At 47.3% G+C, this 27919-nt stretch overlaps 1 protein-coding gene across 2 annotated transcripts; it reads left to right on the top strand.

The window, feature by feature from the left end:
• Positions 1-72: 72 nt before the first annotated feature.
• CRLF1 (cytokine receptor like factor 1) lies at positions 73-27919 on the top strand. Of its 2 annotated transcripts, none has more exons than XM_077921743.1 (8): positions 73-571; positions 15178-15459; positions 17522-17651; positions 18260-18429; positions 21945-22102; positions 22932-23100; positions 25243-25422; positions 27486-27919. In XM_077921743.1, the coding sequence occupies exons 1-8, from the start codon at positions 502-504 to the stop codon at positions 27500-27502; spliced, it is 1176 nt and encodes a 391-aa protein (XP_077777869.1). In that variant the 5' UTR covers positions 73-501; the 3' UTR covers positions 27503-27919. The 2 variants fall into 2 exon arrangements, with proteins under 2 accessions (XP_077777869.1, XP_028569665.2); XM_028713832.2 differs by having other exon boundaries at positions 76-571; positions 25243-25418.

Below are 27919 nucleotides of genomic sequence, written 5' to 3'. Positions count from 1 at the left end.
TTGAGCAACAGGCGGGATTAAAAAAAAGGAAAGAGGTGTTTTTTTTGCGGGAGGAGAAAAAGGGGTTTAGGGTGGGGAGATTTTGAGAGAGAGACGCCCCTCTTTGCAAAAAGATGGGACGCGTCTCCAGGAGGGTCTCTCGCCTTGCAGGTCCGTTTCAGAAAAGGACTTGCTAATTTCAACTTCATTGACTCTCCCGCGCCACCCCAAAAAAATAATAAAAAGCCCAGAAGGGCGGGGTGGGCGGGGTGTAAAAAGCGCATTAAGGAACTTGTCAAGTTGAACTGTTCAGACTTGCTTAGGAAATCTCTTGTTTGTCTCTCCATAATTTTCTCCTCTTTTTTTGGAGGAAAAAAGCTTTGGGGGCAGGAAAAAAAAAACCCTTATCTATCTAGCTGCGCTTTTTTTTTTTTAAGAAGCAACTTTCAGGGAAGAATAAGAGAAGGGACTGGTTTTCTTCCTCCCCATTTCATTTTATATATATATATAGGTTTTTTTTTAATGTTCTGCATCATGACCAAAATATTTGTTCTGTGCCTGTGGATTCTCCTCCGCGTGGATTCCCTGATGTGTGAGTACAGCCCTCCGGAATCTCTCCTGCGTAATTTCTAATCTATCTATCTTTTCGTTTATTTTATTCCTGGTGGGCAGATGGGCGCCTGGCGCAGCCGGAATTGCAATAGATGGGGGAATTAAGACTTGGGCGCCCGGAGGCGACGGTGATGGGCGCGTTTGTTTTCCTTTTCTTTGCGGAGCGGGGGCACAGGGAACCGTGGCTATTTAAATACTTTTTAAAAAGCAGCCTCTTCCACTTAAGAAACAAATAGATGCCCAACGGTCTTCTTTGGGAACGTGTGTCCTTATTTTTATTTAAGAGGGACACTGCGTAGTTCAGCTTGGGAAGGTGAAAAGGGCTAATACCAGCCCTTATAATATCTGTTTTTAACAAGAAAATTGATTATTATTTTTGGTCGTGGAGAGCTGGAGGGATGAATCTAAGCCGTGCCAGGCAAAAAGTCCCATAAATAAGGGATTGGAAGGGAAAGCGCCACCGGGAGTTTCGAAGCGCAGTGATTTTCTCTCTGCGTGAGAGAGAAAGCGCAATTTTTAAAGGTCTTCTCCCCGTCTCTCCTTTAAAACGCCTAGGGATTAATTCCTTCCCCACCCCGGCTCCGAATCTCCCTCCCTCTCTCCTTCTTCCTCCTCCTTCTTCCTTCTTCACTCACTCTCTCAAAAATTATAAACCACCTTTCAGGGTAACTGCGCGTGGCAAACTTGGGCATGCGTTTTTGAAGTTGGGTGGGGATTGATTTAGGAAAAGGGGGGGGGGTGTTGCAATGTGGGGATGGGGGGTCCGCCAAATTCAGGACCACCTTCCCCATCTCTTCCGCAAGCCCCCTCAATCCTTGAATTTGCTCTTCACCTCCAAAGACTCCACATCTCCGCTGTTCCAACAGAGTTTGCTTTTTGGCTTGGTTTGTTTATTTTTTTATTTACCAGCACGGAATCCTCTCCCCCGCACACTCCCCCCCTTCCCCAAAAAAATGCATTAAAAAATAAATAAACCTAAGCATGCCAGTGGTTGGAAAAACCGGTAGGGAGGGGGGCATATTGAAAGACACCCCCCCCTCCTTTGCGTCTTTGTCCTAGTCAGGAAATTCACTTGCGTTAAGAGGAAAGGAAAGTGAGGTCTTCCTTAATTGAGCTGTGCAGGCTGTTGGTGGCCAAGACAGGCCAGAGGTTTTGTGTGCTTGTGTTTTGTGTGTGTGTGTTTGTGTACACACACACACACGAATTGTTTTATTTATTATTTTTAACCCTTGGGAGAGGAGGTGAAGGGAGAAAGGATAGCCCCCAAAATTGTGTGTGTCTGTGTCAAAGCCAGACAACAAAGGGAGTGGAGCTAAGCCGTCCCTCTTTTTAAACCAGGTGAAGAAAACGGTCTGTTTTTCACACACCAGAAAGTGTCAGGATAGGGACCCGCAAGCTGGTGCCCCAAACCTCAGAATCAAACCTGTTGCATGTTCCGAATAATGACCTCAGTCCTCATGTATTGGAGATAAATTTCTCTCCCTGATTATTTTTGGGTTGGGGGAAAGAGTATCTAAAAACCCGAAACCCAACCCAGCCTCGTTACAACCCAGAAATAGCGAATATTCTTCTTTTTTCCTTAAACCTGCTGTTTTTAAGCAACCGCCTTCCGCTTTGCAATTCATTTTCTCTCTCCCCTTTTCCGGTAAGAATAAAACTCCTTCGTGCAACCTTCCTATATATAGTTTCTGCCAGTCACAAAACCCCTGCAAAAGGCACGTCCCAGGACCTGTTCTTTATTCCTGTATAAGCGTGTGTTTAAAAATCCATATAATAGTACCCCCCAAAAAACAGTATTTTTTCAGGGAGGGGGGCAGGAACTTGGAATGGAAGGTGGAAAATTGGCATCCACTTTTGAGGCCGGATCAAAATGGTTAATCAGTCCTAATTTTACTGCAGTCCATCAGAAGAGAACAATTCCCTCTTCCAAACCCAGAACTTCCCAAAGCGATAATGACTAATGCACATTAAATCCTGGGCCAATCCTACCCTGCAATTTACCGTACACCCTCCAGAAGCCTTAGAGTATAAGAGTAAAAATCTACGCACCCGCCAAAGAATTCAAAGCCCCATAGAATCCCACAGGACTGAGATCTCTTGCTTTCTGTATCTCTCATCTAATCCCCCAGACAGATCTCTAGGGGCAGCAAACTGCTGCTTCGCTCTGGATTTATCGTTTTTATACCTGAAACACTTTTATTTTCAGCGTTGCTTTCTTATAGAGAGACCTTTCGTCAAACCTCGCAGATCCCTGGGGCCAAAGTTTGTAGCAAAAAATGTCCTGTTTAAAAATATATACTCTGCACCTCACTTTAATAATAATAATAGCAATCCACACACCTCACCTTGCAATTCCCCACAGAGAGGGCAATTCTTTGCTTCCAGAATAATGATATAATTTTCCGGTAATGTGAGAGAATCAGTCTTCTTACTGCATAGCAGAGGATGCGAGATAATCCACTGGATCCCCTAGGTTCAAAATAGTGGAGAATCTCCGTCCGCTCTTTGCTGTCCATGAAACATATATATTTATTGTTTGTTTGGGGGGGTCATTGGCGTACGTACGCAATGATTTACAGTGGTATATATATTTATTTTTCCCTAAGAGAAGGCCAGGTCTCTGCCCTCCATTGATTGGAGTTTATGATCACCGGGAAACAATAGAGGAAAATGGAAGTTTGGGAATGAAAATGAAGAATGTGTAAACCTTGCAAAGCTGGAAATGGCGAGATATTCCTGCATGCCGAAAACAAGGGCAAATCTGTCCCGTATTCTCACACACATACAAAACCACCCTGCTCCTTTGTCTTAAGAACAATGATCAAAGTAAATTCTCAACAGCAAATTCTTCTTTTTAATCCCAATAATTAATGTTAGGAAGTCGTGAGGGTGGCCTACTCTCATCCTCCAACTGTGGCCCGTTGCCAAATCACTCGGGTCTTTGCCAGAAATCTCTCCAAACAGGGGAGGGGGGGGGATTTGCTTGAAAAGCCTTAAAAGCTTTATTTTAATTCTTTCTCCCACTGTTATTTTTTAAAAAAGGCCTTAGTTGGCTGGATGGCCCTATTAAATTTCTGCAAGGAGGACTTTCCCCAGCCGTCGAAATTTGGCGTTTCGGTCCTCCGAACTTTCTCCAGCTCGCAGAAAAGGAGAAAGTGGATCTTACACACACACACACCCCAGACCCTCGAGGGTTGTAAACGCAAAATTTAGCTTTCGTTCTTGGAACGGATCTCGTCCGTCCCGCTCCGAAAAGACAGGAGGTGATTCTCTTTGGTAAGCACAAAAATGCTCCACTCCTGATACAGGAAGTTTACATTTCCTCTTCAGGGTGAGAGGTTTGTCCAAGGAGTTTGGCGGGGTTTTACCACACACACCCCCAGGGTGCGATGGGCCAGCGCAGGCCAATAAAAACTCCTTGTGGCTGGTGGGACAGTCGCAACACAAATACACAAAGCTGAGAAGCTTGTTTGGGGGGAAAAACACAGTTTCTGCACACATACAAAGCGAGGATCTGGAATGAAACTGAACACCGAGACAGTGCCGGGACAGAGCTACACCTGTGTCCGTCCGCAGCTGGGCCCCACTCTGGGGGATTTCGGCGAAAAGGCTCCCTTCCTTGACCCCCTCTGGGTGGCTCGGGGGGAGAGCACCTGCTTGGCATGTAGAAGGCCTGAGGTTCGATCTCTGGCGACTTCAGGTCGGGCCGGGAAAGACCTCCGTTCGAAAGCGTTTATTCCCTTGGGGACTGGAGACTTGGTTCACTTTGAAGGAAGGGCAAGAGGGTGGACACCTGCTTGGCATGTAGAAGGCACCAGGTTCCATCCCTGGCGACTTCAGGTCGGGCCGGGAAAACGCCTCTCTTTGAAAGTATTTATTCCCTTGAGGACTGGAGACTTGGTTTGTTTTGAAGGAAGGGCAAGTGGGAGGACACCTGCTTGGCATGCAGAAGGCACGAGGTTGGATTTCTGGTGACTTCAGGTAGGGCCGGGAAAAGGCCTCCGTTCGAAAGCGTTTATTCCCTTGAGGACTGGAGACTTAGTTTGTTTCAAAGGAAGGGCAAGGGGGCGGACACCTGCTTGGCATGCAGAAGGCTCTGGGTTCAGTCTCCAGGTCTTTTTTGCATGACGCTACCAGCCACTGCAGGCAATACTAAGCTGCAGGTGTGTCTTGGTATAAGCAGTGCCTATGTTCCCAGGAGTGATGTATGGAAGTGAGAGCTGGACCATCAAGAAGGCTGATGGCCGAAGAATGGATGCTTTTGAATTCTGGTGCTGGAGGAGACTCTTGAGAGTCCCATGGACTGCCAGAAGATCCAACCTATCCATTCTGAAGGAAACCAGCCCTGAGTGCTCACTGGAAGGACAGATCCTGAAGCTGAGGCTCCAGTACTTTGGCCACCTCCTGAGAAGAGAAGACTCCCTGGAAAAGACCTTGATGTTGGGAAAGATGGAGGGCACAAGGAGAAGGGGACGACAGAGGACGAGATGGTGGGACAGTGTTCTCGAAGCGACCAGCATGAGTTTGACCAAACTGTGGGAGGCAGTGGAAGACAGGAGGGCCTGGCGTGCTCTGGTCCAGGGGGTCACGAAGAGGCGGACACGACTAAACGACTCAACAACAACAACAATGTTCCTGTTTATCCAGAACCAGGAGGACTAGAATCCTTATTTTTAAGGCCTTGAAGCAAGTGGAGGAAGGCCTGTTTTGCACGCAGAAAACGCCTGTCGTCTCCAGATTCTTAGCTGAAAGAGCTGGGAAAGACAGGGCCTTTTCTGTGGTGGCTCCTCATTTGTGGAATGTATCCAGGATATATTTTGTGGGGGCTTTTATTGTAATTTTAGTTGGTGAGATCTGTGGATGAAGGGCGGTATACAAATAATAATAACCACAACAACAACAAAAACCCCTATGAAAAATCAATAATTTATGGCTTCCTCAAAGCTGAAATAACAACGGACTAAGAAACAAATTAAAACATGCATCCAATTTAATCAATCAATCAATCAATCAATCAATAATAATAGCAACCCCTATGAAAAATCACTAATTTATGTCTTCTGGAAAGTTGAAATAACAACAGACTAAGAAACAGATTAAAACATGAATCAAATTTAATTAATCAGTCGATCAATCAATTAATTAATAATAATAATAACAACCCCTATGAAAAATCAATAATTTATGTCTTCTGGAAAGTTGAAATAACAACAGACTAGGAAACAGATTTAAACGTGCATCAAATTTAATAATAATAATAATAATAATAATAATAATAATAATAATAATAGTGCCTTTTCTCCAGGCCAGGACAATAAAATTACCACCTTGAAAAAGCAAGAAGGTTGATAGAACAAGAGGCTAGCAAACAATGAAAATGTTTCAAGTGGGGCTGTGCCAAAAACAGCACAGAGATGAAGCCTGTTATCATGAGGCAGGGAGTCCCAGAGGTTAATTTGGGTCTCCGCTCCCAAATTGCAAAATGCAGAACGTCTTGTAAGCTCTCTCTCTCCGAGGCCATAACCTCGTTGTCTTTGGCCGGCCTTGCCCCTCCTGACTTCAATTAGCGAGACGTCCAAACGAGCTTCCGTCGGGATTAGGTTTCTGCGACGCTGCCGTTTTGCCAGGGAAATGGAGACGTCGAACGTTGGGGGGGGAAACCCCAATAGTGACCCCTTGCCCCCTTAAATCCCACATTCTAGGAATTGACCGCCGAACACCTGGAAATCCTCCGACTTAATCGAGATCACGAAAGCCGGATTAACTCCCCGGTCGAGTCAGACATGGCTGACCTTGTCTGGCTGTCGTGCGATCCCTGGGGTCAGATCCGCGGAACTGCAATTTGGGAGCGGAGACCTTTCTCGTGTTTCTCAAGAGCCGAGTCTCGGAAGGAGACCTTATTCCATTTTATTTTTAATTATTAATTTCTCCAAATTTATAGCAAACATAACAAAAAAACCACATTACAGTATAAAAAACACAGACAAATAAACATTTATCCTAACGTTTAAAACCCCAATTTTGTTATCATTGTCAGATGACTACCTCAAATCCCCCTAGCTAACTAAGCCGCTTCTGGCGAACCAGAGCAGCGCACGGAAACGCCGATTAACTTCCGCCAGAGCAGTACCTATTTATCTACTTGCACTGGTGTGCTTTATAACTGCTAGGTTGGCAGGAGCAGGGACCGAGCAACGGGAGCTCACCCCGTCGCGGGGATTCGAACTGCTGACCTTCTGATCGGCAAGTCCTAGGCTCTGTGGTTTAACCCACAGTGGTTAGGGTTAGTCAAATCAGTCAAATCAGCTGAACTGAGTTCCGCACAGTCGCAAAAACAAACGAATCGAAAATGCCTCCGAAATGGAAACGCAAAATGAATAGCAAAACCAAAAGAGCCAAATACAGTGGTACCTTGGTTCTCGAACTTAATCCGTTCCGGAAGTCCGTTTGACTTCCGAAATGTTCGGAAACCGAGGCGCGGCTTCTGATTGCCGCAGGCGCCCCGGAAACAATAGCCGACAACCGCATCAGACGTTTGGCTTCCGAAAAATGTTCACAAACCGGAACACTCACTTCCGGGTTTTTGGCGTTTGGTAACCAAGGCGTTTGAGAACCAAGGCACCACTGTACTTTGCAGGTGCGCATCTAGGTTATGCATGAGATTTTAAATCAATAAGTGCGCCAGATCAGTACTTGAAAGGCACTCTTAAAAAACGCAAGCAGTCCGTTCATTCTCTTGGCTAGCACAATAAAATTACTTGGGTTGGACTGGCAAACCGGCTGCAGTCTGTCTTCCTTCCTTCTATCCGCCAAGCTCATAGATAATAAAATAAGAATATTTTCCCCGAAAGATGTATTTGTTGGTTCAGAATCTGGCTGCTTTCCCCCCTTTTAAAGGACTAGTCCTTTAGCAATAAAAGCCGAAATAATAAAAGGGATGTCTGTCATGTTTTATAGAACTATAAACGTCCCGGGATTAGCGGACGTTTCCGTTCAAATAAACGCAGGGTTAAATATATGTGGCGAGGAAAGCTTTTGGAACTTGGGAGATTTTATAGATGCGTATAGTTTTAAGCCCATCAATGTTTTAAACCACTGGTTTTTGGGGATCTTATTTTTGTCTGTAAGCCGCCTTGAATCCCATCAGGAAAATAGTGGGGAATAAAAATTAATAATAATAATAATAATAGTAATAGTAATAATAATAATAATAATAATAATAATAATAATAATAATAATAATAATCTCTGCTGTTGCCTCTGGTGCAGCTTCCGAGAGATTTTTGTTTGAAAAATGACATTAAACACTCCTCGTTTCCTGTTCTTAATGCTTGCAAATTTCTAACGTTGCGAATTCTCGGTCCCTCAATCCAGCCCAGTTATACTCAGAGTTTAGGGTTGCCGTATTTCAGGAAGTTAAAATCCAGACAAAAAAGTTATTGACCATTTTTTATGTGGGTGGGTGTGTCAAAGTTCTTGAGCTCCCCCCCTCAAAAAAAACACCCCAGTTTTTGAGCAATTTTAAATGGCTGCCGAAAATTTCACATGTCGCAACTTTCGGTTGCCGAACCCCAGGAAATTCTGGGCGTACGGCAGCCCTACTCAGAGTAGACCCATTGAAAGGAACAGGATTACTGTAAGTTCGTCCTGTCTGCTGATTTTAGGGGGCCTAGCCGAGGAGGAGGGAACTGAGGGCCAGCATTCCCTTCTCGGCGGTTTTCGGGGGCCGCGTGTTATTGGTGGGCGGGGCCAGAGGGGAAAGTGGGAGGAGCAAGATATGTTAATTTGCTCACTCATCCCTTTCTGTCCGGAAAAGCAAAAAGTAGATAAATCTAGAAACCTTCCATATTATTCGATTTTTATTTAGCAGCGTGACCTCACCCCTAAAGGTGCGGTCCGTTGTCTCCCGACGGTTGCCTATATTTTTATTATATTATATCATTTGCAGTATTATCGTTATGATTATTAAAGCTGGGGTGGCACTGTTCGTAGCGCATGAAATGTCTCATCTAAGGGTTGTGGGTTCGAGATTCTATGTTGGGTACAAGATTCCTAAATCGCAAGGGGTTGGACTAGGTTCCGGCCAACTCTGCGATTCCAAAACTGCCCTTCTTTTGTCCTCAACTGCCTTCTAAGCGATCTCATGCCGATGCGCATGAAAACAGCTAATAACACAAAAGCGGAAATTGCATTTGGTTCTCAAACTTAATCCGTTCCAGAAGTCTGTTCCAAAACCAAAGCGTTCCAAAACCGAGGCGCGCTGCTTTCCCATAGAAAGCCATGCAAAACGGATTAATCCGTTCCAGACTTTTAAAAACAAGCCCTGAAACAGCAATTGAACATGGATTTTACTAAGGAGACCATGGATCCATAAAAGGAAAGCGATAAACAATGTACTGCAGTCGCACAATCAATCCATCAGTAGCCGGACTGGGTTCCGCACAGTCGCAAAAGCAAAACGACAAAGCCGCAAAAACGAAAACGCAAAAGAAATAGCAAAAACAGACAGACCTCAGCGATATACTCAGCTCGGAAGCGTAACACTCAAATCGGAGCATGTTCGGCTTCCGAAAAAGGTTCGCAAACCGGAACGCTTACTTCTGGGTTTGCAGGGTTTGGGTTCCAAGTCGTTTGAGCACCAAGGCGTTTGAGAACCAAGGCACCAATGTAAAACCAAACGGATGCCCTTGCAGATAGACACTCGTGGTAAAAAGACCCAATTCTCCAAACTGGGAAATCTCACCAGGACAAAAATGCCTTGAGATTGTGGATTGCAGGGGCCAGAACGGGGGCAGCCACACTAATAATAATAATAATAATAATAATAATAATAATAATAATAAATATCCTGCCTTTTCTCCAGGTCAGGGCCCAATCTGCGGCTTGCAGATAAAATACAAAAACACAGAAAAAACAGGGAAAAAACTGCTTTATCCTTATTGGGAATGTGGGCAGGGCCTTATCGGTGGTGGCTCCTCTCAGGCAACTTTGGAACTCTCTGCTTAGGAAAGCCAGACTGGCTCTTTCCGTGCTGTCCTTTTGCCGGTAGATGAAGGCTTTCTTCTTCCAACCGACCGCTATTAAGGAAAGAAAAACGTGGTGATGTTTTTACCGCCGCTGTTATCTGCATTTTGAACAGATTTTTTTGCGATATTGCTTGGATTCCGTTATCGTTTGATTGCTTGCCAATGACGATCTCGCATATGTTTTTAGCTTTTTGCGTTTTATCTGTGCCGTGTTGCTTTGTGCAAGCGGACTTTGGCTCCTGGGTCTGAGGGGAAAGGCGGGATAGTAGTAGTAGTAGTAGTAGTAATAATAATAATAATAATAATAATAATAATAATAATAATAATAATAATAATAATAATAGAAGGAGGGATAGAGGAGGGAAAGTTTGCAATTTCAATCGCTGCAATTCTCCAGCTGTTTTGAAAAGTACCAATAACAAGAGAGAGAGAGAGAGAGAGAGGAGAGAGAGAGAGAGAGAGAGAGAGAGAGAGGTGTGCCGTAAAAGCCAGCCATTCGAAAAAAGAAAAAGCGAATAAATGTCTCCGACACCTTGGAAATCTGGTTTCACTTCCCAGCATAACTTAACACCTGATCAGTAGGAGAAAATAAATAAAAATAGAAGGAGAAAGTGATAAAATCCTTCACAGGTATAGTGGGACTGAAACTCCCCATAATCTCTCCAGCGCAGCTCCAAGATTTTCCTCTCCCGGTGTGAAAATTTCACACCTTTCCCTTTTAAAACACATGTTTTGGGGGGTTATTGCATCTGGGGGAAGGAAGGCTATGGGAGGAAAATAGCAGGCGTCCTCCGGACCACTGGGGTTTTTTTGCTAGAATTTAGAACGACGGATGGAAAATTAGGGGTCCCCTGCAGAGGGGCTCTCCATCTCCGCCAGCCTCGAAATCCCTCCGGAAAACAGATCCTGGAAAGATTTTGGCCTGCGTCGCAGATTTGTGTAGACTCCTCCGCTGTTTTCCTGCCCCATCCCTCTCCTCCTTCGTCGGGGACTGACGGACCTGACATCCTTTGGTAATTGCTGTGTTTTGGGGACGTCCTGTACTCTGTTGTTGTTGTTGTTGAGTCGTTTAGTCGTGTCTGCCTCTTCGTGACCCCCTGGACCAGAGCACGCCAGGCACTCCTGTCTTCCACTGCCTCCCGCAGTTGGGTCAAACTCATGTTTGCAGCTTCGAGAACACTGTCCCACCACCTCGTCCTCCGTCGCCCCCTTCTCCTTGCGCCCTCCATCTTCCCCAACATCAGGGTCTTTCCCAGGGAGTCTTCTCTTCTCAGGAGGTGGCCAAAGTCTTGGAGCCTCAGCTTCAGGATCTGTCCTTCCAGTCAGCACTCAGGGCTGATTTCCTTCAGAATGGATAGGTTTGATCTTCTTGCAGTCCATGGGACTCTCAAGAGTCTCCTCCAGCACCAGAATTCAAAAGCATCCATTCTTCAGCGATCAGCCTTCTTTATGGTCCAGCTCTCACTTCCTGACTAGGCTTGCCATATTTTGAATACAGTGGTGCCTCGCAAGACGAAATTAATTCGTTCCGCGAGTTTTGCCGCCTTGCGATTTTTTTCGTCTTGCGAAGCACGGTGTCGGAAAAGTTTTGGAAAAGCTTCAAAAATCACCAAAGTCTTCAAAAACCTCAAAAAAGGCTACCACACCGCGTGCTATGAGTTGCTCCTCGAAGTCAAGTCGCAACTGTATTAACGGTGTTAAGAAAAAGGAAACAAACTTGCAAGACGTTTCCGTCTTGCGAAGCAAGCCCATAGGGAAAATCGTCTTGCGAAGCAGCTCAGGAAACAAAAAACCCTTTCGTCTAGCGAGTTTTCCGTCTTGCGAGGCATTCGTCTTGCGAGGTACCACTGTATGGGAAAAAAGAGGACACAACGGCCAAGTTTTAACTGTGGATTGCTATGACGACTCTCGTTTTACACATGAAAAAAGGGTGTATCTGGGGGGGAGGAACTGGCAACCCCATGAGGACTGGAATCTTCCTTTGTTTTTAAGGGAAGAATCGCCGCTCTGTATGGGCAGAGTTTTTGCTCCGTATGCGGAAAGCCCCGGGTTCCAAACCCGCCCTCCCCAGACAGGGTGGGCTAGAGGCACCCTGCCTGAAACCCTTGCGGGTCTGCTGCCAGCCCGTGTGGACAATACTAGGCTGGATGGAACAATCGGAACAACTAAGGAGGAGGCTTTTCCCCTCTGCTGCTACGGACACTAAGCAGAATTCGTCTTGGCTCTCCGCAGACGGAACCAATTACCTCAATATTTGGTTGCCCTTTCGCTGAGTGGGTCCAGATGTTGCGGGCCGTATTCCCACCAAAGGATCAATTAGCCTTGCAAAGGATCAGGGCATGGGGTTTTTCTGTGGGAGGGGGAGAGAAGAATTGGCGCTTTCCCTCCAGATGTTGTCGGACTCTGAGCGGTGGTGGAAGCTGGCATTCCGCAAGAGCGAAAGAAACCTCTGTATGTTTACATCCTGGCATTTCCTCCGGAGGGGCTTGAGGTGGGCTGTGCGTTGCTCTCCCCCCCCCCATTTAACCCCACCCAATAACTCTGCGAGGTAGTTTAGACTGGGAGGCAGTGACCGGCCCCCGAAGCCACCCACGTGATCTGGATTCGAACTCGTGTCTCTCCCAGGTCCTAGTCTGTGATGCCAACCCCTTGCACCCTCCAGATGTTGATGGCTACAACTTGCACCCCACACTTGCGGGGTGATAGCTCAGGAACATTGTGAGGGTCAAAGGTTCCCCACTTTTAATCTGGGGGGGGCATCTTCAGTTGAAGAGGGTTGGACTAGATGACCCTGCAGAGGGTTGGACTAGATGACCCTGGGTGTCCCTATCGAATCTACAATTCGATGATACTATGATCTCATTTTTGAGCTTCCAAGTTTTAAGATTGCTGGAAGAAATATCAACAACCTCAGATAGGCAGATGACACAACCTTGATGGCAGAAAGTGAGGAGGAATTAAAGAACCTTTTATTGAGGGTGAAAGAGGAGAGCGCAAATTATGGTCTGAAGCTCAACTTAAAAAAACACGAAGATCATGGCCACTGGTCCCATCACCTCCTGGCAAATAGAAGGGGAAGAAATGGAGGCAGTGAGAGATTTTACTTTCTTGGGCTCCATGATCACTGCAGATGGTGACAGCAGCCACGAAATTAAGAGACGCCTGCTCCTTGGGAGGAAGGCGATGGCAAACCTAGACAGCATCTTGAGAAGTAGAGACGTCACCTTGCCGACAAAGGTCCGTATAGTCAAAACTCTGGTTTTCCCAGTCGTGATGTGTGGAAGTGAGAGCTGGACCATCAAGAAGGCTGATGGCCGAAGAATGGATGCTTTTGAATTCTGGTGCTGGAGGAGACTCTTGAGAGTCCCATGGACTGCAAGAAGATCAAACCTCTCCATTCTGAAGGAAATCAGCCCTGAGTGCTCACTGGAAGGACAGATCCTGAAGCTGAGGCTCCAAGACTTTGGCCACCTCAGGAGAAGAGAAGACTCCCTGGAAAAGACTCTGATGTTGCGAAAGCACGTTTAAAGAAGGAAATGTTGATTGAATATATGGGTGAAAATTGTGTTCATTGAGCATTAAGATAAACTCAGCAGCGTAAATAAGTTTTGATGGATGTAACAATGGATTACTGAATGGTTTTGTGCATGTAAAACATGCGGCGATGGATGATATGCAGAGAAGAAGGAAAGCCATTGATTTAAGGTTGTTTAAATAAATATTTTGAAATGTAAATTATAAAATCATATATATATGTGTGTGTGTGTGTGTGTGTGTGAGAGAGAGAGAGAGAGAGAGAGAGAGAGAGAGAGAGAGAGAGGAGAACTTACTTTCAAGGTATGGTTTGGAATATTTATTTGATTTGATTTAATTTTATAATGAAATGATTTTAGAATGTTGTATTATTTTATTGTTAGCCGCATTCTTATAACATTCTAAAATCATTTCATTATTATTATTATTATTATTACTGCTAATATTTGTTTGTTTATTCTTATTAATCCAAACCGTACATATAAAGCACATTTAAAGTGCATATAATAAACGTAATAAAAGAGGAGGAGTATTAATTCATTTATTTGGTAGAGCATGAGTCTCTTCATCTCAGGGGTCGTGGGTTCGAATCTCAAGTTGGGCAAAAGATTCCTGCATTTCTGGGGGGGTTGGGATGGATGCCCCTCAGGGTCCCATTTAGCTCCAAAATAAGTCACCCTTCGCCAGCAGTCCCAAGGTGGGTTGCAAGATTTTAAAATTTCAATCCCAGCAGTTTTGTGTTTTTTTAATTGTTTACAGCCAATGGCCATGGCGAGACCATATAAGCTCAAATCACCGAGCTACAGAATGGAAGGCTTTGCATACACCAGACCAAGACAAATCTACAATGTCCAGAATTTCAGAAAACATTCCTTCTGGTCTGCCTAATCCTGGGGTTTGGCACTTGTATTCCCCAAAAAGGTTGCCCCGATCTTCCTTGCACCTAGTGCAAATATAACCGATGCGTTTGTCGACATCTGCCAGAGCGTCAGATGTTAAAAAAACATCTGGTTGACCTTCCGAAATCCAGAATTAAAGAACAAATTGCAGTCGCAGGAATAGGGCGTCTCCTGAGCTTTCGGTCAAGAGATCTTGTCTTTGTAAACCGCTCCGAGGTTCTCGTTTCGTTCTGGCAACCCGGCGAGGAACAAATCTCATGAAAGAGATACGTACGGTAGAAGAGCGATGGAAACAATCTGCAAAGCGAGGGACGCCCCGTACGCCCGAGAATGTCCTGGGATATGGCTTGGGAGCCGAGCAATAATAATATTTTATTATTTATACCCTGCCCATCTGGCTGGGTTTCCCCAGCCACTCTGGGCGGCTCCCAGCAGAATATTAAAAACATGATAAAAGATCAAACGTTAAGAGCTTCCCTAAACAGGGCTGCTTTGAGATGTCTTCTAAAAGCCAGATAGTTGTTTATCTCCTTGACATCTGACGGGAGGGCGTTCCACAGGGCGGGCGCCACCACCGAGAAGGCCCTCTGCCTGGTTCCCTGTAACCTCGCTTCTCGCAGGGAGGGAACCGCCAGAAGGCCCTCGGGAGATGGACCCAGGTGTCCGGGCTGGACAATGGGGGTGGAGACGCTCCTTCAGGTATACTGGGCCATTTAGGGCTTTCAAGGTCAGCACCAACACTTTGAATTGTGCTCGGAAACGTCCTGGGAGCCAATGTAGGTCTTTCAGGACCAGTGTTATGTGGTCTCGGCGGCCGCTCCCAGTCCCCAGTCTGGCTGCCGCATTCTGGATTAGTTGCAGTTTCCGGGTCACCTTCAAAGGCAGCCCCACGTAGAGCGCATGGCAGTAGTCCAAGCGGGAGATAACCAGAGCATGCACCACTCTGGCCAGACAGTCTGCGGGCAGGGAGGGTCTCATCCTGCATCCCAGATGGAGCTGCCCTGGACACAGAATTGACCTGCGCCTCCATGGACAGCTGTGGGTCCAAAATGACCCCCAGGCTGCGCACCTGGTCCTGATCTTCATTGCCCAATTTTCTTTCTCTCTCTCCCCTCCTCTCCCCTACAGACCCGGCCGTCATCCTCCCCCAAGACCCGACTCTCCGCATCGGCTCCTCGCTCACGGCCAACTGTTCGGTTGCTGCCGACTCGAGCCTGCGAGCCGAAGACCTTTACTGGACTCTGAACGGCCGGCGGCTCCCGTCACAGACGTACAAGGTCCTCAGTGCCAACACCCTGGGTGTCACGATCTCTAACCTGAACGGATCGCAGCAGCAGTCGGGGGACAACCTGGTCTGCCACAGCAAGGAAGGCGGAGGCATTTTGGCTGGATCCTGTCTCTATGTAGGATGTACGTCTGGGGGAAAAAAAATCTCCCCTCTCCTGCAACAAAATTTTGCAGTATAGCCAGCCAGCCGGCCTTGCCCATTCCTAGGCAACTCCATTCCATTTCACCGTCCGGCGGGATCTTCAATGGCTGAGTCTGTGACCCTCTGCTTGCAAATGGGGTGGGGTGGGGACCCCTAACATTTCCTTGTGTTTCTGCAAAATTTGGGCGCTGTGGGTTAAACCAGAAGGTTGACGGTTCGAATTCCTGTGACCGGGTGAGCTCCCGTTCCTCGGTCCCTGCTCCTGCCAACCTAGCAGTTCAAAGCACGTCAAAGTGCAAGTAGATAAATAGGTACCACTCCGGCGGGAAGGAAAACAGCGTTTCCGTGCACTGCTCTGGTTTGCCAGAAGCGGCTTCATCATGCTGGCCACATGACCCGGAAGCTGTACGCCGGCTCCCTTGGCCAATAAAGCGAGATGAGCGCCGCAACCCCAGAGTCGGCCACGACTGGACCTAATGGTCAGGGGTCCCTTTACCTTTCCCTTGATCTGGACACTAGACTTCTGTGGATGCAGCCTAGAATAGCATTCGCCTTTTTGCTGCTGCATCACCCTGTGGGCTCACGTTCCGCTTGTGGTCCACTAAGACCCCCAGATCCTTTCCCCATGTACTGCTAGTAAGCCAGATGTCCGTCCCCTCCATCTTTATATTTGTGTTCTTCCTGCCTAATTGCAGAACCTGACGTTTGTCCCTGTTGAAATTCATTTTCTTCTCCAGTCTCCATTTTGAATCCCGATTCTGCCTTCTGCCTTGTTATGATCACACAACCACCTCCAGGTTCAAATTCTCCCATTGCCAGACCCGTCAGCCCCCTTTTCCCACGCTAACACGCCCCGGCCGTTTCTTCCCAGGCCTTTGGGTAATAAAAACGCTTTCTGGTCTCCGGAGTTTCGTAGCAAGGCCTGCCATCGTTAGCCAGCAAGGGCTCTTTCCCCGGGAAAAAGCTACTGCCAAATTGCAGTTGTCCAAATCAATATTCGTAAGATTTTTATCGCAAGCTATTTTTAAGATCCTCCTCTCAGAAAGATGGGAACCTCCGGCTGGGAAATGGGAAAGATTTTGCTCCAACGCCCACCCTGCCGCAGCGACGCATAAACGCCCCGGTCCAAATCGTTGCTACACAGAGGACAAGGTTTAAACATTGAACATTGCACTGGTGCCAAGCAAGAGAAGAGTTTGTTTCCCCTTGCAAAACGGGCTGTTCTTTTTCAAGAGCTGAGCATGTTTCTTTCCCTGTTAACATCACATTCTGATGACTTGTATCTCCCTGGTCCTGAATGGGGTGACTGTGCCCCCGAAGGACCAGGTGTGCAGCCTGGGGGTCATTCTGGACTCACAGCTGTCCATGGAGGGGCAGGTCAGTTCTGTGTCCAGGGCGGCTCTGTCTGGTACGCAGGATGAGACCCTCCCTGCCCGCAGACTGTCTCGCCAGAGTGGTGCATGCTCTGGTTATCTCCCGCTTGGACTACTGCAATGCGCTCTACGTGGGGCTGCCTTGGAAGGTGACCCGGAAATTGCAACTAATCCAGAACGCACCAGCCAGACTGGGGACTGGGAGCGGCCGCCGAGACCACATAACACCGGTCCTGAAAGACCTACATTGGCTCCCAGGATATTTCCGAGCACAATTCAAAGTGTTGGTGCCGACCTTGAAAGCCCTAAATGGCTCAGTATCCCTGAAGGAGCGTCTCCACCCCCATCTTCCATCTCGGACACCGGGGTCCATCTCCTGAGGGCCTTCTGGCGGTTCCCTCCCTGCGAGAAGTGAGGTTACAGGGAACCAGACAGGGCCTTCTCAGTGGTGGCGCCCGCCCTGTGGAACGCCCTCCCAGCAGATGTCAAGGAAATAATACCTGACATTTAGAAGACATCTGAAGGCAGCCCTGTTTAGGGAAGTGTTTGATATTTCATCGTGATTTTAATATTCTGTCGGGAGCCGTCCAGAGTGGTTGGGGAAACACAGCCAGATGGGTGGGGTATAAATAATAAATCATCATGATTATTCTATATTTTCATCCTCTAGTGCCGCCAGAGAAACCGACGAACATTTCCTGCTGGTCCAAAAATCTAAAGGACCTCACCTGCAGGTGGACCCCTGGGACAGAGGGAGAGACTTACCTGCACACCAATTACACCCTGAAGTACAAATTGAGGTAAGGTCCTGAGAGGAGGAGGCGGCTTGGCCTGGCAAAGGATTGCAAGCTCTCTTTAAGCCTGACAGGGTGCAGATGCCTCCCAGGTGAGACACAATCCAGGTATAGTTAGATAAATTGAGTCGCTCTATCCGTGTCGGTTGGCCAGGAGGCTAAATGCAGCCTTCGGGTTCAGAGGCAGTCTATCTCTGAAGTGCCCGAGCTTATTTCCTCTTTTTAATGTTAAACCACAGAGCCTAGGACTTGCATATCAGAAGGTCGGTGGTTCGAATCCCCGCAATGACGGGGTGAGCTCCCGTTGCTCGGTCCCTGCTCCTGCCCACCTAGCAGTTCGAAAGCACCTCAAAGTGCAAGTAGATAAATAGGTACCGCTCCGGCGGGAAGGTAAACGGCGTTTCTGTGCACTGCTCTGGTTCGCCAGAAACGGCTTAGTCCTGCTGGCCACATGACCCGGAAGCTGTACGCCGGCTCCCTCAGCCAATAAAGCGAGATGAGCGGCGCAACCCCAGAGTCGGCCACGACTGGACCTAATGGTCAGGGGTCCCTTTACTTGGCTGCTACTTCTGTATCACATCCCACGACGACGTATCCTGGCGCTTCCATTCTAGGTGGTACGGGCGAGACAACGTTTGCCGGGAATATCACACAGCCGGGCCCTACACCTGCCACATCCCAAAGGATCTGGCCCTCTTCACGCCCTACGAGATTTGGGTCGTAGCCACCAACCGGCTGGGGGAATCCACGTCCGACGTGGTCATGCTGGACATTGTGGACGTAGGTAAGGAAGTCCCGCGAGCTCTTTCTTCCAGACAGTGCTTCTGTTGTGGGTTATGGGCTGTTCGTCTCCAGAAAACCGTCTTAGTGAGTTTCTGTATGTAAAAAATGTGTGTTTCTCCCCCAGACACTGGCTTGTTTTTGCCATTTATATTTTTATAGATAGATAGATAGATGATAGATAGATAGATAGATAGATAGATAGATAGATAGATAGATGATAGATGATAGAGAGAGAGAGAGAGATGATAGATAGATAGATAGATGATAGATAGATAGATGAGTGTGTGTGTGTGTGTGTGTGAGAGAGAGAGAGAGAGAGAGAGAGATGATAGATAGATGATAGATAGATAGATAGATAGATAGATAGATAGATAGATAGATGATAGATAGATAGATGATAGCTAGAGAGAGAGAGAGAGAGAGAGAGAGAGAGAGATGATAAAGAGAGAGAGAGATGATAGATAGATGATAGATAGATGATAGATAGATAGATAGATAGATAGATAGATAGATAGATAGATGATAGATAGATAGATAGATAGATAGATAGATAGATAGATAGACAGACAGACAGATTGATAGATAGATAGAGATAGAGAGAGAGAGATAGTTAGATATAGATATAGATAGCTAGTGGAGGAGAATCAGAGCAGATCTTTTCTTTCTTTTTGAAAGTTTTTTTAAAAAGGAAAAATAAAACATTTTCGCATAAAACAGCACAAGCAACGCTGACACCAAACCCTACATACATTAAGCATAATAGAAACATCGCCACCCGACCCCCCCATCTTCCCCCCCCTCCACCCCCAATGTCTCAACAAATGAAACTGATTTGTAAAAACATTACATGGAAAAAATACGAGAAACATTACACTCACTTCTGTAAAACAAGAAAACCTTTAATAAAAACAAAAACGAGAAGGGGGGAAAACCCACTTTCGCCGCCTTCCGCAGTGCAGTGATGTCACCGCCGGGCACCTGTGACATCACGCGGAGGGGAGGCGATGACCTCATTAGCAGAGCCAGGAAACGTGCGGGGGGGGGGGGTAGAAACAGGGGTTGTCTGGGGCGTCCCGGAGAGGAGAAGCAGGAAATATATTGTATGTGAGCGGAATTGGTCTCTTAATTTAATTAGGAGCTCTCTCTCCTGGATCGCGCTCTCCCTTTCTGGCTCCTTCCAGACATCTGGTTCTCCTTAACCCTTTCCCTTTGTGCCTGGACCCCCGCCGAGGTCAGATCCTGCACGTGCGATCGCCGGGAGTCGCCTGCGGGCTGCGATGTGTAACGGCTGCCCCATAAGCGGGGGAGATGTGCATGTCCCAAGTCTGCGAGAAGCAAGGTTAACTCCCTTAAAAGGCAAAATGGAAGTCTGTTCTGGAGATATCTCGGTTTCATCTGCAACAATTATACGATACGATATCTTTATTGTCACTGTCCCGTACAGAACAACGAAACTGAAAAGAACAACAAAATTGAACTATTATTTTTTGGGGGGAAGAATTTGCATATATTAGAAAAGAAAGAAAATATTTACACGGTGGAACGGAACCGTCTGAGCACTTTTTGCGCAATGGAAACTTAACGGTAACTCAGCGAGACGAACTGTTCGGTCCACGTATTTTACAAGAATACAGTGGTCCATTGCTTCTCAAACTTAATCTGTTCTGGAAGTCCGTTCCAAAACCAAAGCGTTCCAAAACCAGGAGCCATAGAAAGGAATGCAGAACGGGTTAATCCGTTCCTGGCTTTTAAAAACAACCCCTAAAACAGCAATTTAACGTGAATTTTGCTCTCTAACGAGACCGTTGATACATAAAATGAAAGCAATAATCAAGGTACTGTAAAATAAACAAGACGGTATTGTGGATGATGAAAATTGAAATTAATTTTTTTTCTCTTACTCGCTCTGATGATGGTCATTTTTTGGAGGGGGGGCTTTTATCCATTTCCGCAGTCACACAATCAATCAATCAATCAATCAGTAGCTCAACTGGGTTCCACACAGTCACAAAAACAAGTTCACCGGAAAAGCCTCAAAAACAAAAACGCAAAAAAATTAGCAAAACCAAAGTTCTCGAACTAAGTTCTCGAACTTAATCCGTTCCGGAAGTCCGTTTGACTTCCCAAATGTTCAGAAACTGAGGCGTGGCTTCTGATTGGTGCAGGCGCCCCGGAAACAATAGCCGACAGCCGCGTCGGACGTTTGGCTTCCAAAAAACGTTCAAAAACCGGAACACTCACTTCTGGGTTTTCGGTGTTTGGATTTTTGAGATATGGCAGCCCTAGTTTGAGAACTCTCTCCCAGGGTTTGTGTATTAAAAATAAAAATGTCCATGTGTGTGATACCCAACCCAATATAAGCACCTGACCCAGGGCTGGATTTAGGCTGGATGAGGCCCTAAGCTACTGAAGGTGATGGGGCCCTTTATATGTCCAGCTGTCCTTTGTCCACAACAAATTGTCGCTGTTTTTTGTGTTGAATATATGCTATATGGTCATTGATGGACCTAATAGGTATCTCAAGCCATTTGCCCATGTTGCCGTGCAACCAGTCCATGCAGAATGTAGGCACCCTCTATATAGAAAGGAGCAAACCAGGGATATATTAGGGAGCAGGTGGGGCCCGTGACTTACATCAGTGATGGCCAAACTCTGGCCCTCCAGCTGTTTTGGGACTACAACTCCCATCATCCCTAGCTAACAGGACCAGTGGTCAGGGGTGATGGGAATTGTAGTCCCAACACAGCTGGAGGGCGGAGTTTGGCCACCACTGACTTACATCACAGGAGCCTACATGCTATGTACTGAGTTGAATAGGATCTAAAATGCAGCAGTCTGATTGGTCCTAGAACAATAGGATTCAGAATGCAGCAGTCTGATTGGTCCTAGAACAATAGGATCCAGAATACAGCAGTCTGATTGGTCCTAGAACAATAGGACCCAGAATGTGCAGCCTTATTGGTCCTAGAACAATAGGATCCAGAATGCAGCAGTCTGATTGGTCCTAGAACAATAGGACCCAGAATGCAGCAGTCTGATTGGTCCTAGAACAACAGGACCCAGAATGCAGCAGTCTGATTGGTCCTACAACAATAGGATTCAGAATGCAGCAGCCTGATTGGTCCACAGGAGCCACCCAATCCATCTCCAGGTGGAAGTGAATCCGCAACCTGATTGGCCTACAGGAGAATCCCGGAATTAGCCAATCACGTGGGGCCCATTGTGTAAATAATGTATATAAAGCAGACATTCTGGGGGAACTTCCATTCCTCCTCACCACTATGAGCTGAATAAAGAGCAGGAAATCCACTCTCGACTCCAAGTCTATTTCACGACACAACACAAAACACTGTTGCTGTAGGTAGGTTTTATTTTATTTAGATTTTATCTTATATTTTGGAAATGTACATCCAGGTTTTTTTTCCTTTAAAAATTTTTTGGGGCCCCCAAGAGAGCGGAGCCCTAATCTATAGCTTGTTTAGGTTATACATAAATCCTGTTGTGCTCCCCCAACAGTCACGACCGACCCGCCCTCAGACGTCCACGTCAACCGTGTCGGTGACCTCGAGGACCAGCTAAGTGTCCGCTGGAGTGCCCCTCCGGCCCTGAAGGACTTCCTCTTCCAAGCCAAGTACCAGATTCAGTACCGCGTAGAGGACAGCACCGAGTGGAAGGTGAGGGTCTCGCCCGCCGGCGGGTGCCTGGGACCCACGGGAACTCCTTGGGGGGCGACGGGAGGGGCAACCGAAGGGGGCGGAGCCAGAGGCAGTGACGTGCGGAGAGAAGAGCCCATGGCGGGCAGCGCCAGCTAAACCCGAAATGTTTGGGGGCAAAAGCACACCCACCAAGTATCCCAAATTTCTGGGGACGTCCCTGATTTAGAGAAGCCGCCCCGGTTTCTGATTTTATCCCGGAACGTCCCGCTTTTCATGGGAGAAACATTGGAGGGGATGGAATAGGACGTCCCTATTTTCAGGGGAGAAACGTTGGAGGGGATGGAATAGGACGTCCCTATTTTCAGGGGAGAAACGTTGGAGGGGATGGAATAGGACGTCCCTATTTTCACGGGAGAAATGTTGGAGGGGATGGAATAGGATGTCCCTATTTTCAGGGGAGAAACGTTGGAAGGGATGGAATAGGACGTCCCTCTTTTCAGGGGAGAAACGTTGGAGGGGGTGGAATAGGACGTCCCTATTTTCAGGGGAGAAACGTTGGAGGGGATGGAATAGGACGTCCCTATTTTCAGGGGAGAAACGTTGGAGGGGATGGAATAGGACTTCCCTCTTTTCACGGGAGAAACGTTGGAGGGGATGGAATAGGACGGCCCTATTTTCATGGGAGAAACGTTGGAGGGGATGGAATAGGACGTCCCTATTTTCATGGGAGAAATGTTGGAGGGGCTGGGCCTAGACCTCAACCCCCGACATTTCCAGGTAAGACTGGCCATGTCTCCGTCCTGGAAAAAAGGCCCCCTTTCCGACGCCTCTTTCTCCCCCGCCGCAGGTGGTCGACAACGTGGGCAACCAAACCTCGTGCCGGCTCGCAGGTTTGAGGCCCGGCACGGTCTACTTCGTCCAGGTGCGCTGCAACCCCTTCGGTATCTATGGTTCCAAGAAGGCCGGTATCTGGAGCGAATGGAGCAACCCCACAGCCGCCTCGACCCCTCGGAACGGTGCGTGGCCCCCTTCCCTCGCCCCGGCGGTTTGGTCCTCGCAGCTGCATCCGCGATCCCCTCACTCGGGGGTCTTCCCCGGCCGCGGCCGCCTCTTCCCCCCTCCCCAGAAATCCGAGCAGGCGTCCGGAGAACCGGACCCGTGCCAAACTCAGGCTTTGGGGATGGGGAGAAATCGTCTCCGGAGAAATCCCAGTCTCCTCGTATGCCCAGCACCTGGATATTTTGTCCTGGGGCCAGGCTGGAGGTCTTGTTCTTATTTCCCAGCTTGGAAGTCGTCCCCAAAAGCTCACACCCTTCGCAGGCCAGACTTTTGCAAATGATGTCATTTTCCTGGTTACTGGAGGGGGACACCTGATTTTCGCTTCAAGGCAGGGAAAGCGAAAGGTCCAGGAAAGGGCAGTCAAAATGATCAAGGGGGAAGGAGCAGCTTTCCCCTACAAGGAAGAGTGTCTGGCTCTTTGTGGTTCAGAGTAGATGCTCCCAGACTTTTTAGGGCCTCATCAAACCTAAATCCGACCCCGGACGTTTGTCTCGAACCCACAACCCTGACATTCAGGAGTCTTGCGTTCTCCCGACTTGAGCTACGCGGGCGAGTTCCTTCCTGCCTTCCTCACATCTCTTCCCTCCCTCTCCTTTCTAAAATACATTTTTATTTTTAACATACCATTTCCAACAATCATATAACGTAACTTCTTATCTTATACAACATTTTAGACTTCCCTCAACACCTCTGGTGATTTTTCGTTCTTCATCACTTATTCTGCATTTCTTAATTTCTCTATTGCTCTTGATCATCCTTAACTAACAATTCTTCTTGCAATATTTCAAATAGCCCTCCTTACAAAACTTCTAGCGCGATCTGTTCGTTATCATCACTTTTCAGGCAGTTCATATATTTACTCCAGTCTTCTAAGAATCTCTGGTCCCGCAGGTTTCGAATCCTTCCTGTTAATTTATCAATCAATCAATCTTTATTACGGTCCAGAGACCCAACAAATCATTGCAAAGCAATACACAATTCATACAGCCTACCTCCAGGTTAAACAAGCATTTTGTTCAGAATATAGGGATCATTGGTTCTTGCAACCACCGATAAAAACTTTGCCACTGCTAATGTTCTAGCGGTTGTCCGGTCTTGCAGTAGGAACCTGACATAGTGAGCCTCTGAATTTCCCGGGAAAGGTACCAGCAAGGGGAATATCAGTTCAGGCCTGGCTTGCTCGTATTTTGCACAGTGCAGTGAAATATGTTTTACGGAATCGATGTCTTGAGCGAACGAGCAAAGTCTGTCCTGGTAGGGAACTCCTCTCAACACTGCAGAAGGAAAGATGTTTAGTCTGGCTTTGCGGAAAAGCCTTCGATACTTTGGTACTGTCAGGTTTTTAATGTAAGATGTTAACTTAAAGACATACCCATATTGTACTCCTACTGCCGGCGGACTACAGACTGCGTGTGATCGAGATCGCAAGAGATTTGCTTTAACATCTTTAGGGCGACAAAGAATTCCTTTGACTACATTATTACATAAGCACTGTTCCACAGCATTCGATATTTTCATTTACATAGGTAAAGGGACCCCTGACCATTAGGTCCAGTCATGGCCGACTCTGCAGTTGTGGCGCTCATCTCGCTTTATTGGCCGAGGGAGCCGGTGTACAGCTTCCGGGTCATTTGGCCAGCAGGACTAAGCCGCTTCTGGCAAACCAGAGCAGTGCACAGAAACGCCGTTTACCTTCCCGCCGGAGTGGTACCTATTTATCTACTTGCGCTGGTGTGCTTTTGAACTGCTAGGTTGGCAGGAGCAGGGACAGAGCAACGGGAGCTCACCCCGTCATCGCGGGGATTCGAACCGCCGACCTTCTGATCTGCGAGTCCTAGGCTCTGTGGTTTAACCCACAGCGCCACCCGCTGCCCGATAGTTTGGTACTGTCAGGTTTTTAATGTAAGGTGTTAACTTAAAGACATGCCCATATTGTACCCCTACTGCCAGAGGACTACAGACTGCGTGTGATCGAGATCGCAAGTCACTGTGTGCATTATCCCATAATCTTTGCTTTAATGTCTTTAGGGCGCCTTCATAACCCAGGTAATAAAGTCAATTTATCTAATTCTTTCCCCTCCCTCTCCCAACCTTCTCAGGACGGGCGCCGGGGGTCTGCGAACCCAAAAGCGGGGAGCACAACAACACGTTGCGCCGGGAGCTGAAGCAGTTTTTCGGCTGGATGCGCAAACATGGAAGTTGCGCAAGCCTGAGTATCAAAATGTACGATCAGTGGCGGGTATCGCTCCAGAAGTCGCACAAAACACGGAACCAGGTAGGTAAGGAAAACAAACCCCTGTCCGTCCGTCCGTCCGTCCCCTGAGTTGTCCTTGCAGAAGGAGAAAGGATCCGTGCTGTGAATTTGGCGCTGTTAAAAAGAAACAAAAGCGGCCGCTCGCCTATGGCGAGTCGGCTCATGCCGATGGCGAACAAGCGAGGAGGAAGAAAAAGCTCCTCTATGACCTGCCTTTTGCAAGCAGGGGTGTTCCAGTGAAAACTGTTGAGGACTAGTGACTTCTGCCGCGGAGCTTGCTTCCAACAGATGCCCAAATTGTAGAGCTGCAAGGGACCCCAGCGGTCATCTAGTCCAACCCACTGCAAGGCAAGAATCTCGGTCAAAGTATCCCAGACAGATGGCCATCCAAGCTCTGCCTAAAAATCTGCAAGGAAGCAGCGTTCACTACCTCCCGAGGGAGAACGTTTGGCTATGTTTTAATTGCTGGCCCTAAATGCTTCGGTGCATTATATTGTTTTTAATGAGCTGATTTTTATCACTAAACGGCCTCGGCCCAGTAGACCCGAAGGAGTGTCTCCACCCCCATTGTTCATCCCGGACACTGAGGTCCAGCTCCGAGGGCCTTCTGGCGGTTCCCTCCCTGCGAGAAGCGAGGTTACGGGGAACCAGGCAGAGGGCCTTCTCGGTGGTGGCGCCTCCCCTGTGGAACGCCCTCCCATCAGATGTCAAGGAAATAAACAACTATCTGACTTTTAGAAGACATCTGAAGGGAAGTTTTTAATGCTGGATGTTTTATCGTGCTTTTAATATTCTGTGGGGAGCCGCCCAGAGTGGCTGGGGAAACCCAGCCAGATGGGCGGGGTATACATAATAAATTATTATTTGTAAGGACAGAAAGAAACAGTACAGTGGTGCCCCGCAAGACGAATGCCTCGCAAGACGAAAAACTCGCTAGACGAAAGGGTTTTCCGTTTTTTGAGTCGTTCCGCAAGACGAATTTCCCTATGGGCTTGCTTTGCAAGACGAAAAAACCGCAAGACGAAGAGACTCGCGGAACGGATTAATTTCGTCTTGCGAGGCACCACTGTATGGGCAAAGTAAATAAACATAAATAGAAAACAGCAACAATAAAGGATATAGAACTTTGCTTGCAGGAATACAAATTATTAAACGTGTTAATACGAATGGAAGTCAAAAACATTGTAGCTGTTGTATAAGTTATCATGACGAAGGTTGAAATGTAATTCCATTTCAGTAAGACTCTGAAAAATTGCAAGGAGCTACAGCGGAAAATCGTAATCTAGCTGGGGAAGCTATTCAAATTGCAACGGCAGCTAAAAAAGAGTTTGAGGAAGTTAAAGGAGAAGTCAGGCCTTTGCACAAACAAATTGGTGAACAACAAGCCTATCTTTCTATGGTGGAATTGAAAAATCGTGAGAATAACCTCAGATTAAGAGCAATTCCAGAAATTGAACCAGTAAGACTCTGGAAGCAGAATTAAATGAAATTATCTTCCCTTGAAAGCCGGCACGCGGAGGGCCATCTAAAACGTGCAATTGGCTTTTAAATTGATTTGATACTTTAATTGGAATGGTACATTTGGTATTGATACAATGTGGCATATATTGGATTTTTTTTGTATCTGAAAATTAATAAAAAATCATTTTCAAAAATAATACTAATAATACTAATGTTATTATTATTAAGTTGCTCCATCCACTCTGGGCAGCTCCCAGCAAATTACAAAACCACAGTAAGACATCAAACATGAAAATCTGCCTTCAGGTTCCTTCTAAAAGTCAGATAGTTGTTTCTCTCCTTGATCATGTTTTTAAATGTTGGAATCCTCCTTAAATCCTCCCATCTTAAGGCATAATAACAATGATGGTCACCCCCTGGGATGGCTCCGTCAATAGAGCACGAGACAATTAACCCTGGGTCGCGAGTTCGAGTTCCGCTGCAGGGGGTTGGACTAGATGACCCTCGCCTCCCAACGCGGAAATTCTACGGCTCCGCGATTTTAATACAGCTCACCAGGGAGCGAGGTCAGCGGAGGCGAACCTCGCAGCGACCGGACATTTCACGTGCTCTCTCTTTCCTTCCCAGGTCCTCTCCGGCGATAAGTCCTAGCGGCGTCCGAAAAGGGCCGAAGAGGAGTAAAGGCAGCGGGGCGGCTGGTTCTCCCGGGTGGCGAGCTGAGGAATCGGGCAGCGTCGCCGGAAGAGGGGGCGGAAGAACCGCGTGGAGCCGCGTCAGCGCCCGAACCCACCACCAACCGGCAAACCACCCCCAGGCTCTCCTTTCGAAGATGCAGAAAAAGGGAGAGTCGCAAATATCCCCCACCTTTCCCCATATATATATATATGCTGCAGGGAGGTTTTAGGTACCACTGAAATTTGGGGACTGGTGTGGCGAAGAAGTCCTTTCTCCGAGTTGGGAGACGGGGATATAAGCCAACCCAGAAAACGGAGCCCCGTGGATTTCGTTTTGTTCTGCAAACTTCTCCAAATAAATGTTATGACGTGTGTGTTTGTCTCTTA

The sequence above is a fragment of the Podarcis muralis genome, chromosome 18 (assembly GCF_964188315.1).
Source record: "Podarcis muralis chromosome 18, rPodMur119.hap1.1, whole genome shotgun sequence".
Taxonomy (NCBI): Eukaryota; Metazoa; Chordata; class Lepidosauria; order Squamata; family Lacertidae; genus Podarcis; species Podarcis muralis.
Note: the sequence above shows the minus strand (reverse complement) of the source record. Positions and strands in the feature narration are given on the sequence as shown.

What these genes read in the sequence shown, in the direction of transcription:
- CRLF1 (XM_028713832.2), top strand. Translation starts at nt 502, where the DNA reads ATGTTCTGCATCATGACCAAAATATTTGTTCTGTGCCTGTGGATTCTC. An exon ending in ATCCTGTCTCTATGTAGGAT is followed by an intron (nt 15,460 to 17,521) that starts GTACGTCTGGGG and finishes TTCATCCTCTAG; the next exon opens with TGCCGCCAGAGAAACCGACG. An exon ending in CGCCTCGACCCCTCGGAACG is followed by an intron (nt 23,101 to 25,242) that starts GTGCGTGGCCCC and finishes CAACCTTCTCAG; the next exon opens with GACGGGCGCCGGGGGTCTGC.